At 33.1% G+C, this 14417-nt stretch overlaps 1 protein-coding gene across 3 annotated transcripts in view; it reads right to left on the reverse strand.

Moving 5' to 3' along the window:
- The window catches only part of Pex1 (peroxisomal biogenesis factor 1), a 171058-nt gene that overhangs the window by 43557 nt on the left and 113084 nt on the right, over positions 1-14417 (reverse strand). For all 3 annotated transcript variants that reach the window (XM_081769054.1, XM_081769052.1, XM_081769055.1), the window contains exon 18: positions 7975-8033. In XM_081769054.1, coding sequence (XP_081625180.1) covers positions 7975-8033 — 59 coding nt within the window. The remainder of the gene's footprint in view (positions 1-7974; positions 8034-14417) is intronic.

Here is a 14417-nt window from a genome sequence, read left to right on the forward strand (position 1 = left end):
AATACTCAGAGTCTATATTATTTTGCAATAATTTCATTACGAAAATCAAAAGTTGGGTGGTACGTCTATCTTCGAGAGTTGAGATATCGTGCTTACGAAGGAGGTCGGTATATTTTTCGAATTTTGGATATAGTCCGGTTTCCTTATAAGTTAAGCACCTCACAAAACGAGATTGAATCGCTTCAAGACGTGCTTGTTTTTCTGACTGTTGGGATGCCAAATGATTGAAGAGTACTCAAGTTTGGATCTAACGTAACTATTGAACAGGGTTTTAAGAACATTAGTATTTGGAAAGTCAAAGCCAAGTCTGATTACGAAGCCGAGGTTTCTGTAGGCTTCACTAACAATGCGATTGATATGCTTGTTGAAGGAAAAGTTGAAGCTAATAGTGACCCCTAAATCAGTTACAATGTCCACCCTTTGTACAGGAGTGTTGTTTATACTGTAATTAAATTTTAGATTATTAGTTTTCTTAGTGAATGTAATAACGTTACATTTTTTAATGTTAAGATTAAGTTTGTTCGATATACACCAAGTATGTAGTGCGCTTAGATCTTCTTGTAGTGCGAGAGCATCGGAGGGCTGGGAAATTTTTCGATAGAGTTTTACATCATTAGCAATAATAATTTAGTATAATTTGGTAGCACATTTGGGAGATCATTTATAAAAATTAAGAATAATAATGGACCAAGCTTTGAGCCCTGAGGGACTCCTGACGTTACAATTAAACTTGCAGTTGTTATATTTTTATAAATTATATGTTGTCTGCGATGAAAGAGGTATGACATTAGGAATTGTCTAGCTTTGAGAGTGAAGTTGAATGAAATAAGCTTGTTCAATAAAATATCATGATCCAGTGTATCAAAAGCATTACTGAAATCCGTATATATTGCATCAACTTGATTTCTACTGTCAATTTGCTCCGCAATGAAGTGTATGAATTCAACGAGATTAGTTGTTGTAGATCTCTTCGGCAGAAAGCCATACTGATATGAGGATATTAAAGGATGAATATGGTTAAAAATTCTTTGATAAACAATAGATTCAAACATCTTAGCTGGGGCAGATATTAAGGCAATGGGCCGATAATTTTGAACGTCATGGTTGTCGCAGTTGCTTTTTGGTATTGGTAAAATATTCGAAATTTTCCACTTAGATGGGAACAGGGATGACGATAGCGATTTATTAAATATCCACTACTAGCTATATTTAATAAACCGCTATCGTCATCCCTGTTCCCATCTAAGTGGAAAATTTCGAATATTTTACCTGGGTCATTTTTCATCATCATCCACCTCTTCCTCTGCTTCGATCACAATATTTTTGGGGCGGTTGTTCTGATCATACAGATCTTTTATGTATTCCTCCCAAATTCTAAGGATTCTTTGATGGTCAGTGGTTACATTACCTTGTTGATCTTTGATGCCGAACGTTCATATACTTTTGTTAGGTTTCCCTCCTAATTCTTGTACTTTCTGGTACATCAGATCATGTCTGCCGCGCCGTCGAAGTTCCATTATTTCTTCACATATTTTCTCCATGTACTTTTCTTTGGCTTTGTTCGTTTCCCTTCTCAATTCATTATTCAGCTTTCTGTATTCATTTATGTCCGTGTTTTTCGCCCTTCTGCGTTCCTCCATCTTCTTAAGCATTGCTTCAGTTATCCATGGTTTTCTCGGTGTTCTTTCCATCCTGCCAATGTTATTGTGGACTGTGTCAAGTAGAATCTGTTTAACTATTCCCCAACTATTCTCTATATTGTCAATCATATCGCCCATTGCACATTTTTTTTCTTCAATCTCTTCTTTCACATCATCGTCGATATTTCTTATCGCTCCAAGTTCCAGTTTCGATTTCTCCTCCCATTTTTCTTGATCGACTTTAACCAGGTTTGCACTTCCGCCACCAGAAGATTGTGATCCAAATCAATGTCCGCTCCTAGCAGTGTCTTCACGTCTCGTACACTATTCCTGAAACATTGCTTCACAAGAATATAATCCATTTGGTAGAGTTTCCTATCTCCTAGACTTTTCCACGTGTACAGCTTGGTTTTTCTTTTCTTAAACCACGTGTTCATCACCACCGGATCATGCTGTTTACAGAAACTGATAAGCATTTGACCTCGTTCGTTTCTTCTACCTAGTCCAAATGGTCCCACTACCTTATTCGCAGTTCCTTCTCCTACTACGCTGTTAAAGTCTCCCATTACTATGGTGTTGACCTTATCCCTTCCTTCCTGATGCAATATGTCACTAATCTGATCATACATTACTTCTACTTCATTATCATCATGGTCGGTTGTTCGCACACAATATCCACTGGTTTCGCATGTAGTTTTAAAAACATGAAGCGGTCACTGCAGCATTTCACTTTGGTTGCATTTCTTGCTACTTCGTTCTTCATTGCTATCGCGGCATCATTTTCGGCCTTATCGCCACCCGAATAGTATATTCTGTAATTTTCAGATACTATCTCATCTTCCCCTGGCCATCTCACTTCACCCAATGCCCACTATGTCCACTTTACACTTGTGCATTTCCACTTTTAAATTTTCAAGTTTTCCCTCATGTCGTAGAGTTCATACATTCCAGGTTCCCATGCTGAAATGAAAATTATTATTTTCTCCTCTGATGATTTTTCCCGGAGTAGTCCCCACCTGGAGATCCGAATGGGGAACTTTTTTACTTCCGGAATTTTCTACCTCAGGAAGAACCATCATATTTCTTTATTCACCTCCTTCGTCACTTCTGAGAATAAGATAATGTGCTAGTATTCTCATTTCCTTTCCACATCTCCATGCTGTTGACTACCTAGTGGTTCATCCGCCTTTTAGGACAGCTTCTCCTTCTAAGAACAAGAAGGTTCCCTGACCTCCACCCGCTCATTCGTCCTCCGAGAAGGCCGTTGGCACTTGGTAGAAGCTGACTCCTTATCGTGGGAGTCGGTCGGTCCCCACCCTCGTTAGCCACCACAGACGTTGCCCGCTTTCTCCCGCGAGGAGGTGTAGTTTGGGATTTTCCCTTCATTTAGGATAAGACCCGAAGGTTTTTCTCAAATCCCTCCAGTACTTTTAGAAAGCTCATGGTCCATACATACTGAAAAAGGGATTTTTCGATATCCGTCCGTCTGTTCGTCCTTATGTTACTTGCCTAAAGGGCATATCTTTCAATGTATCGAGACTAAATTTTAATGTTTTATGTTAAGTTTTATGTGATTTTCCAGGGAATGGGTCGAATTCTACCCTTAGAAACAAGTTAGTTTACTGAAGAGTGAAACTCAGAAACGGCTCGAACGGTTTTGTTTATATTTCGTAAATCAATTTTTCATACCCCATAGTGTGGTATGTCATTTTTCTGGGAAAAATCGAGAAGAGGTAGTTTATTCTTGGAAGTGAGCTTTTCTACGATTTCTTCAACCATTTCGGAGTCGAGTTTAATCATATTTCATAAATAAATATTTTATTAATAACCTGACAATATGGCATAACTCACTTATCCTGAAAAATGTTCGAGGAATAGTTTATTCTTAGTTTTTTTTTTTTCGGATAATTTTCTGAAACACGCACCCGATTTTGTTCATAATTAAATATTTTATCAATAACCTGATAATATGACACAGGTCAATTATCCTGAAAAAATGTACGAGGGGTAGTTTATTCTTGGGGGTGAGTATTTTTCGGGCGAGTTTTTAAGAAACAACTCTTGCAATTTTTTTCATATTTCATAAATAAAAATACTGATAACTCTATAATGCTGTTCAAATTACTTCTTACGAATAAAATCACAGGGGTAGTTCTATTCTTGGAGTGAGTTTATTTTTAGATTACTTTCTCAAAAACGACTATGGCGATTTTGTTCACAGATCATAAATTTAATATTTCTATAATGATGCATAATAATTTCCATGAGATATCCACAAGAGCTAGTTTTTCTTTTATTTAACAAGTTTGTGAAAAACGGCTTCTGTGATTTTGTTATTCTATATACAAATATTCCGTTAACAATCCTAACATATTTTGTTCGTTAAAATGGCGGAAGACATTTTCTATGGAAAAATCTACAAAGAGTAGTTTACTTTTCTGGATTAGTTTTTTTTGGACAAACTTATCCGATTATATATATATATATATATATATATATATATATATATATATATATATATATATATATATATATATATAATTTTGTTTGTATTTAACAAGAAAGTATTTCGTTAATAACTACAGCACAACATGATTTAGTTTGAGGAATTGGAGCGAGAAAGTTTAGTGTGGTGGGCCGTATTTTTATTTTAATTTCAGACATTCTGAAAAAGCAAGGAAACATCTCTCCTTTAAGCTTTTCCGAAAATTAAACGCTGTACCTAATAAATGATTTACTAGAAACCTAGACATAATGTGAATTTTTATACCCAAGTAAATAGCGCAGCAGATGGGCACCCTTTCTTAACATTAACAAGACTTAAAAATTATCTGAAAACCTTTCGGGAACACAGGTTTTCATCTCTCGTACTATTAAACAATGAAAAATTACTCCTTGAGAAAATGGAATCTACAACACTATAAAGGCAAGTCATTAACATTTTTACTACCATCACATGGTTGAATTGCCGTGCAAGTAACGAGATAAGAAATATAGGACAGCCAGAGAAGCTTAACGGGTTTCGACTTGAAATTGTGATCAGATTGATTATTTATTTCACATATGATCCTTTATTTCGGAATTGAACTGTAGGTAACTATGAAAATTACATTTCAAGTAATTTTTCATTCTCACAGCTGTATTTATGACTGGCGTAACTGAAAGCTTTTTTTTATTTATTTCTTTTCTTTTCTTTCTTTTTTTAGATCAATTTTGTGCAGATGGAAAGTGTACCAGCAGAATGTCAAGCATTCATCGTGGACATAAAAACATAAAATAATTTAAAAAAAAAAAATAATAATAATAATAACTTAGTGATTGTTACTCTGCGTGCACTTTGCCACTAATTTTATCGGAATCACAGTATTCCAAAGCCCCAATTCCACATAGTCGTGAATAACGAACTTTCTGGAAATAGTTTGTGCCATAAAGAAGAAAACTTCAAGAAAACCGCGTACAGTCCGAACTCCATTGCGTCGCTTTGTTCTGCTGAGTCTGCTGCGATCTCCATTAAAACATGCTATAGAGGAGCTAACAAGAGGTCTCTCACAGCTCGCAACGGCGTTGCCACTACTCACGTGTCAAGGCTTTTTTTTAGTGCATCTATAATGGCAATATAATTAATGGTGTAAGGCAGAGTGACATTGGTTGGTAACACTAGTACCAAAGTAGGAGCTGCATCTTCGATCCGCATGTGGTAAGAAACGTCAGAGATCATCTCTTGTTGGTCTTGTGCGCCCTCGAAATTTATTTTTACAATAATAATAATAATCTATTTTTCAATAATAATCTATTTTTGAATTTTACACTGTACACTTATCCTACATGGCATACCTTTTCTATATGCATGTTAATTATGCTTATTTTTTATTTTTTTTTATTATTGTTATTTTTGTATTTCCCAGTTTGTAACAGATACCGCATGTTTTTATGTTATTTTTCTGAACTAATATTTTATCCATTTTATCTATTTTTGTATAATCAGTTGTATGTTGTTAATTCTATTTGCATGCGCCCTGTGCTTATTAAAACATTTTTTTTTTCCCTTTTTTTGGGGGGGCACCTGTGGCTGTAATGCTGTTTGCTTTCAATAAACATATTTCAAACATTATTATTATTGTTTTTTGTTAGGTTTTTTTTTATTCTCTCGTCTTTTATTTTCCTATCATCTTTTCTTCTATGCTTAATTTCTTCTTTACTACGTATACTGCACTTTTTTAAAAAAAAAAACTTGGTCATGGATTTTTTTGGGTCATATGTATTTTTTTAATGCTTATTTTATCTTCGTCATTATTACTAGCATTATGAATCAGTGTATTTCTTGATGTATTTAACTTAGAAACAGGGTTAGCAAAACCATGGTTTTTATTGAAAAAAACAAAAAAACGTTTTTTTTTTTTAACTTTTTTTTTTAATAGTTTGCTTTATGTATTTATATCACATATGAATAGAAATAAGTTTGTTTGGCCTTGGTGTCATTATGCAACAACCGGGTTATGCTGGAAGGGGACCCATAAGCTTAGAGCGGAATCCAAACCGTTGCTCGCCTTCCGAAAGAAATTATCCTCCATTTGAACTCGAAACCGGGACTAATTGGCCACAAATGCGATACGTCTGCCAACTCACTCACGAAGGACTCCTGATAAAAATACGTTGTACTAATCTTTACATACTTGTTAATATAATTGTCAAGAGTCATTTCAGAAGGACAAATAGATAAACAGTTACACAAGTGAAACCATTATATAGAATTAGATATGGACAATTTCAAAATACTGCAGAGTACAGAACTAATTTAGTCCAATTTAGTTCACTACGACTTTTATTAATCCAAGTTAAAGAAATACAACGGCTTAATTTCCATATCAGTAAGAAAAGTGAATCAAAATACGAATTAATTGAGTCCACTTTGGCTCTGACCCTTTTATACATAAATAGATACCAAAGATACTTCTGATTTCAATAAATGCCTCTCATGGGGTTTGTATGACACCCACCCCCAACAAAAGTACTGCATTTCGATCTATTTTATCAATAGTAAACATTATTAAAACGAAGCAATATTTAGAATTTTTTTTATTGCAATTGCATAACAAACTAAAAAAATCACAAAAGAAACATTCATAAACTTATATATATATATAAAAGTTGCTTTTGTAGTATGATCTCTTTGAGTAACGAATGGGAAATTTAGGTCTGAATATAATACGAATAATATATGGGAGTGATACGTGATAACCCACAAATGTGTGTTCATTAAGATTTTACGAACACTTACACTTTTACGGACATTTTTCGTTTTTTGGTTTAAACCAGTTGGTTAAAAAAAAAAAAAAAAAAAAAACAGCTGGTTTAAACCACCTTGCTTTAAACCAGCCAACCCTGCTTAGAAATATTTATTTTCAATTTGTAATAGCAGCTACATAGTGTCTTTTTGAACTTTTTTTTCTTTCAATATTTTGTAAACTGTTACAACTAAATGGTAAATAATAATCTATTTTAGAATTTTATACTGTATACTTATCCTATATAGTATACCTTTTCTATATGCATGTTAATTATGCTTTTTTTTTTTACTATTGTTATTTTTGTATTTCCCAGTTTGTAACAGATACTGCATGTTTTTATGTTATTTTTCTGAATTAATATTTTATACATTTCATCTGTTTTTGTATAATCAGTTGTATGTTGTTAATTCTATTTCCATGCACCCCATGCTTGTAAAAACATTTTTTTTCTTTGGGGCACTTGTGGCTGTAATGCTGTTTGCTTCCAATAAACATATTTCAAACAATTATTATTATTATTATTATTATTATTATTATTATTATTATTATTATTATTATTATTATTATTATTATTATTGCACATGCACATATCAAAGCAAAAACGCTATTGAAAGAGGCTTTACGAACTTCTTTTGCTTGAAGCTTTTCGATGGTCAGGATGCAAATCAACAACATGAGCGCAAGTTCCTCTAGGATATTTGCTTCTCTCGCACTTTATTATTTCACCAATTATTTCATGAGACCTGACTTCTACTACTAATTGTTTCCATTAGAAAACTGAAAATGAAATCAAGTTTTACGTCCCACGGTTAGGCTGGCTAGTCTAGAAGAAAGGTTATTTCTGTTAGAATACAGTACATAATAGTGGCAAGTTACACTATAAAATAAGAAATACTCTTTGAATTTGTGAAAAGCGGATACGAGGTACCGCAAAGGATGATACATTTTTTAAAAAAATAAATTAAAGGAAATTATAAAAATCCTTCGTTTATCGAGTTTGATCGCGTCTAATACTTTAATAAAAAAACACATACACAAGTACTTACATTTGGTTCAATATCTACACAGCTACCAGCCTCTAAACACTCAGCCTGAAGACCATCGCCTAAAAGACATAACAACAATAAACTATTAGCAAAAATTAAATAAAAGCAATATTCAACTATTCCAGCAATTTATTGTAATTACTTGATAAAAATGCACACGTAACATTTAATTTTATAACATCTTAATTGTCAAGGGGGGAGGAAGGACTTGAAAGTCTAAACTTGATACAACCTAGAAAAAAGAAATACTACATTAATACTGAAAATTCAGTTAATGCCCGCTCTACTTAAAATATTTTGTTTATGCGTGTGACTAAGCAATCGGTCTACCCACCCTTATTAAACTTCCAAACTACGCTATGCATAAATGTCGGGAGTCTTATAGAACGGCTATACTCATCTGTCAACAACTATTAGAGCAAACACTGTAAGAGATAGCGAGAAGTGGTTTTCTGGAATCGATTCGGCGTCCACATATTAAGTTCCATCTCATCCATTAACCTTCTGTTCGAACCGGAAGTGGTAGAAAGTAACTACTATTATCGTTTTCAATATTGATTTCTGTAGAGCAAACAATAGTAAGGGATAGCAAGAAGCAGTTTTCTGCAATCGATTAAATGTCGAAAGAATATGTTCCACCTCCAACTTTATTACTCTAGTGCAAGCGAAGTCCTAGAAATCTATTACCACTTTCGGTTTAAATATTAATCTTCATATAGTAAAAATGGTAAAATACAGTAGGAAATTTCCTTTTTATATGGCCTTAGGATAAGTTCCATCTCTGACTTTACTCCTGTATTACAAAATTGGAAGTTACAGTTCTACTACGACTATTTTAGTGTTGAGGTTGCGTAGTTTGGAGGTCTACTGTAGTTTCATAAGGAAATAAAGCTCGTTTGTATGCAATAATGAGGGCAAATACATTTATCTGTGAGGTTCAAAGTTCAGTTCACGGTGCGGACACAGATATTTCAGATTACAATTAAACTATGGGCCCTGTTTCACACAGTATCATCCCTTGAAAGGGGTCATATACCAATATACTAACCCCTTTAGTTGCTTTGTTCCACTTTAGTTGAATAACTGTCTATTCTCATGAATGACCAATGAACAAATTATTAGCGAAAGGGTTAAATAACAGCAGGGAAATTTGGAGTGATATATAGTATTAGAGATATCATGGCAGAATAGAGGATATGGTAATAATTGGCACTGATATATATAGGTGTCAAGAATCTTGTTATTTGATACCACAAAAATTCTTGTGTACTTAATCCTAACTCACACTCTAACCTCTAACATCACCTCTCTAGTTTCCGGTTTCTTCATTAACTTTTTAAATCATAGGAAAGAGAAACTGGCTCTCCTATCCCTCTCTACTGGCTTAATGCTTCCCACTAACTACGTTAGATACATTGACAACAACTTGTCTTGGGGCAGAACACTCGCACAAAAACATTAGTATCCAGAGAAACATCCATGCACCGAAAGCATTAAACAGTATCACAGTGGCTCACTACTAAAGCGTACACAAACGAGTTTCTTTCTTTCTTTCTTTCTTAAAGAAACAAGGAAGCAGACCCAGATTTACGGGGGTGAAGGGAGCTTTAGCCTCGGGGTTCCACTGGCAATGAGAAATAGGTTTGAGAAGATGAATACGTGACAAACAAATACACACCTTGAACCAAGAGGATCATTTTATGAGGAAGTAAGAAGCTAGGAACACAAATTATTGTTATTTCATTATCAATCTCCCCCTATAAATTCGCGTACCATTTGTTGCAACTGTTGATAGGCCATAAACAGAACGAAGAAACAACAATGTATTTTTTTTAGTTTAACGTCCCTCGATTATGCACCGATGCTAAGGAAGACAGTGACAATTAGATAATAATGGTGGAATGACGAAAGTGAGAGGAAACGGAAGACCCGAGAAAACCCACGCACACGGTGTTGTCCACCACAAAGTCCATTTGACTGAAGTTGCAATCGAACCAGGAACCCTATATGCCAGATGTAAGCGCTTTCCCACGGAACCACCGTTGCTCCAACGAAGTACTGTGAAGTACTAGTACTTCAATTGTTCAGACTTTTAACAGGAAGTATAGTAAAAGAAGAAACTAATGAACTAACACACACATCAAAACTTCGTGACAAATGCCGCAGTGATCTCGATAAGGAAAGTTTTCATTGTGAAATTGTGCTTCAAATTTTCTCTTAAAGACATATACAAATTAGTGGTTAAAAATGGAATTGATGATATTTTCCAAATATAATTATGCATACCGGAACTTGTCAACGTCAATCACTAGTTGCGAATCTGAGGGTATTTTTTAAATACCTTCATTAAGAATAAACTTCGTGCTACAATGGAACAAGATTGGATTTCTAACCTCGCGTTGGTGTCTATAGAAAGTAAAATCAACAATAATCTTAACTTCGAGGGAAGAAACAATAATTTTGAGATCGACTTATGACTTTTGTTTGGCAATTACATTGAAGGCTTGTAACGTTGAATTCTCAGTAGTCCTTTTATAAGAATTACACAACTCAATTATATTTTTTTCTTTCTCTGTATTTCTTCGTAAGCCTTTAATATAATCTTTCAAATACATTATTTTATCCAGGGCCGTTTTAAGGTAAAGGTGAACTGTGAACTCTCCAACTCTCGAGGATACCCCGTTCTCTTTCTATTTTTATTTAATAGAGAAACTAATAGACATTTTAATGCTCGAAATGAGCCTGTTAAACTATTACATAGCCCCAACAATATTTGATACAAAGTATTTTATAAAAATATTATTAAAAGGAAACAATTTTGAATTACATTAAAATATTTAATTTAGTTTCGTAGATTGTCGTCTTTAAACTCCTGTAACGAAAAATCTAGTTAATTTAGATTTTCTATTGAACCTAGTTTTTTTTTTTTTTTTTTTTCTCGAATTTCGGTTGCGAAAAGTCCGGTTAAACAAAATTTATTCTTCTTTTCGTTGCTTTCATGATGGTAGTTACCAGGGCCCGGATCTTGTTGACAAGTCAACTTTTTTCTGTTACGCATAGGACAAGGCAAGTTCAAATGAAAACATTATCCATCAACTATAGGGTCTAAAAATATAGTTTTTTAGGGTCAACTTTTGGTCACTTTTTGCCGTTTAGAAATTTCAGGTCATTTTTTAATATTTTAAGGTAATTTTTAGGTCACTTATGATCTTTTTTTTCCCTTCTACGTAAGGAAATCTTGAAATGAACACGGTTTAAGAATGTGAAAAAGACGCAGTTGAATAATCTCTTTTCTTGCTTCCTGACTGTTGGGGTGAAAAAACTGCATTCTTAACAAGCTATTGAAAACTAAACTGTAGGTGGTTAACGAAAAGGGTGGGGGGAAGGTAGGTGGCCAAACAGATAGTTTTGGGTTGTTGACCACAAAGGATGTGATCACGTGAATAACTAAAAATAGATTAGAAGGCGTACAAGGATTTTAAACAGGTTTTTATCTATTATTCTCATGTAGTTTACACTTGCGAACTTTTATTATTTAAGAGTGCTTCCTAGTTTCAACTCCAGAGTGAATTGACGCTTTCAATACTTACAATGCCGTACAATGGACTAATCAATAGAAATAAATGATCAATGAACTGCAACTAACTGAAACAAAACTTTTGAATATGAGTGAGAAATGTTAATTAAAAATCCAATGGATATTAAAAAATGTCAATGTTTAACGAAATAAACGTTTAAGAAAACGCAAATTTTAAGGTCAATTTTTGTGAATTTTAGGGTCATTTTACAGGAATTTTAGTGTCATTTTATAGGTCACTTTTTAGAAAATTTTAGGTCAACAAGATCCGTGCCCTGGTAGTTACTAATGCTTGCGGTGAACGTTCATTTTCTATAGTTCGTATACTATACTAAAAAATGAATGAAGAAACTGCACGGCACAATGCACCACCTCAGGTTAATGAGCGATAAACACGAAAACTTACAAAATATTGAATTTGATGACCTAACTCATTATTTTATCGCTCAAAATGTAGAAAAGTCACTTTGTAATGTTAATTTTATGTAGAAAAGGGATAAAATATTGTATTATTTTCGATTGAAACTTAAAGATCGACGAGTGTTCGTAATTATTGAACATTATGAGCTTTACTGTTCTCTTTCCACAGGGCCCCAAAAAGGTGTTATTCTACCATGTTGTTGATGGTAAGTATCCTTTGAATGTTGAAAAACTTTTAAATATGATCATACATTCTAAACACAAATATAACATGGGGCAACTTTTAGCAGTTTTTATATAATAATAATAATAATAATAATAATAATAATAATAATAATAATAATAATAATAATAATAATAATAATAATGATAATAATAATAATAATAATAATCATTATTATTATTATTATTATTATTATTATTATTATTATTATTATTATTATTATTATTATTATTATTATTATTATTATTATTATTATTATTATATTGATAATGTATTTTTGAATCAAAATTCTGAGTTTTAGTCTCACGTGATAACTAAAAATATAAAAAACAAATTTCTAAACATGTGGTTAACAAATCACAAAGTTCAAGCTCAAAGAGAAAAAGAAAGGAAACCTAGTGTTGGGTGCGGCACTAGTAACTCTGGGTTAATATCCAAATCGAGGAGGAAAGCCTTATTTGTAACTAGATTTAGTCCGTCAGTTGAGACTGATGTGGTTGAAAATATTGTTAAACAAAACTTGCAAGTGTAGTATATACCAAATTAAAAACAAAAGTAAGTCTTCTCATCATTTCATGTTGACATGAATGAAACCGAGTTTTCCACAATAAATAATCGTCCGGTGTGTCCTAGTGGTATTTCTATAGTGTTTTTTTTCTTTTTCGTAGTCATGAGGAACTTGCTGATAATATTGACTCTCATACTAAGCATGACCAGTCTTAGGATATGGTATCAAAATGTACGTGGATTTCGAACTAATGTAACGATTTTTCCCTTCTGTTGCTGGTTGTAATTATGATGTAACTGAAAACTGGTCATCAGACATTCACAATGATTGTGATTATTTTCCTGATACATATATATGTTTCAGAGCAGATAGACAATGCAGTGGTGAAATACGCAGTAGGGATAGTGGTTCTCTGCTGGCTGTTGAGAGTTCCTTCTCGCCTATCGAAGACATGACTCAGAAAAAATGAATGAATGTGTCTGGGTTGTAATAAAATGTAAGGTACTGTTAATATCATGTGTTTATCTTCATCCAGCTTTCACTTTCTATGATTTTGAAAACTATTGTACTTACTTCCTCAAAAGTTAAATTTTCCCAATTACGATGCACTGACGATGCACTGATATCTCAAAAATTGGACGGACCTACAATGATCCACTTCCTGGAACATATTACGATTCCAAAGTCGAATTCCACATTCTGACAACTTTTCTGGGAAATATGAATTAAAGCGTAGACTCGTCGATTTCGAACTTAGACCTGGTAATATCAAATGCTAATATTGTTTCTAACAAAAATTGTCAATATATGGTACTTCCCGATATATACCTATATTGTAACTCTACTGAAATAGAAGATTTTTCTTTGTGAGAACTATAAATTGTACGAAGTTCCTGAACGTTTTAAATTTATAAAAGGGGGGATTACTTTCTATATTCTCTGCTTCTTAAAATCGATTGGTACAATGTTTTATTAAGTAATTATATTAATGTAGTTGCTTGTAAATAGAGCAAGTTTTTATATCAACTATGGAGAACAGCAATTTCATATCGAGACCTGGAAAAATCAAAATATCTCTTGTGGTGTTTAAAAAAAAAAAAAAAAAACTAGTTTATTAAAAGCTAAGAATTCTGCTCATAAAAAATATATAATTACCCTTTCTTGGGATAATTACTGTCTTTTTATGCTGTTGTAGAGCTTTTAAGTTACAACTGACATAAGACCAAATTACAGAAGAATGGAAAATTATTTAAATAATTCTTCTGACAAATTTTGGAAATATGTTAATGGTGTCAACTGTAAGTCAATGGCATAATCAAGAATACCTCTGTATTAACTGACAGTAAATTATTAGCTGACTCATTCACTGAGCCAGGTGCTTCTTGTACGGACGCTAACGCTTTACCATTATTTAACAATTTTTATACTAAGATACCACGTTTGATAACGAATTAACATGTATTAGAAGCAATTAAAACATTAGAGATCAAATCAGCCTGTAGCAATAGTGGTATTCCGGTTTTTATCACAAAAGAAATAGCTGTTACTATTGCTCCTGATTTGGCTTTCTTGTTCAATTAGAGTCTCAACATTAACACTTATCCAGAGATTTAGAAGACTCCTGTCATTAGTCCTATTCGTAAAACTATAAGTAATTCCATTATGATTTTAGACCAATATCTTTTATTAATATCGTTTCTAAGATCTTCGAAAAC

The sequence above is a fragment of the Thermobia domestica genome, chromosome 8 (assembly GCF_964235325.1).
Source record: "Thermobia domestica chromosome 8, izTheDome1.hap1.1, whole genome shotgun sequence".
Classification (NCBI taxonomy): domain Eukaryota; kingdom Metazoa; phylum Arthropoda; class Insecta; order Zygentoma; family Lepismatidae; genus Thermobia; species Thermobia domestica.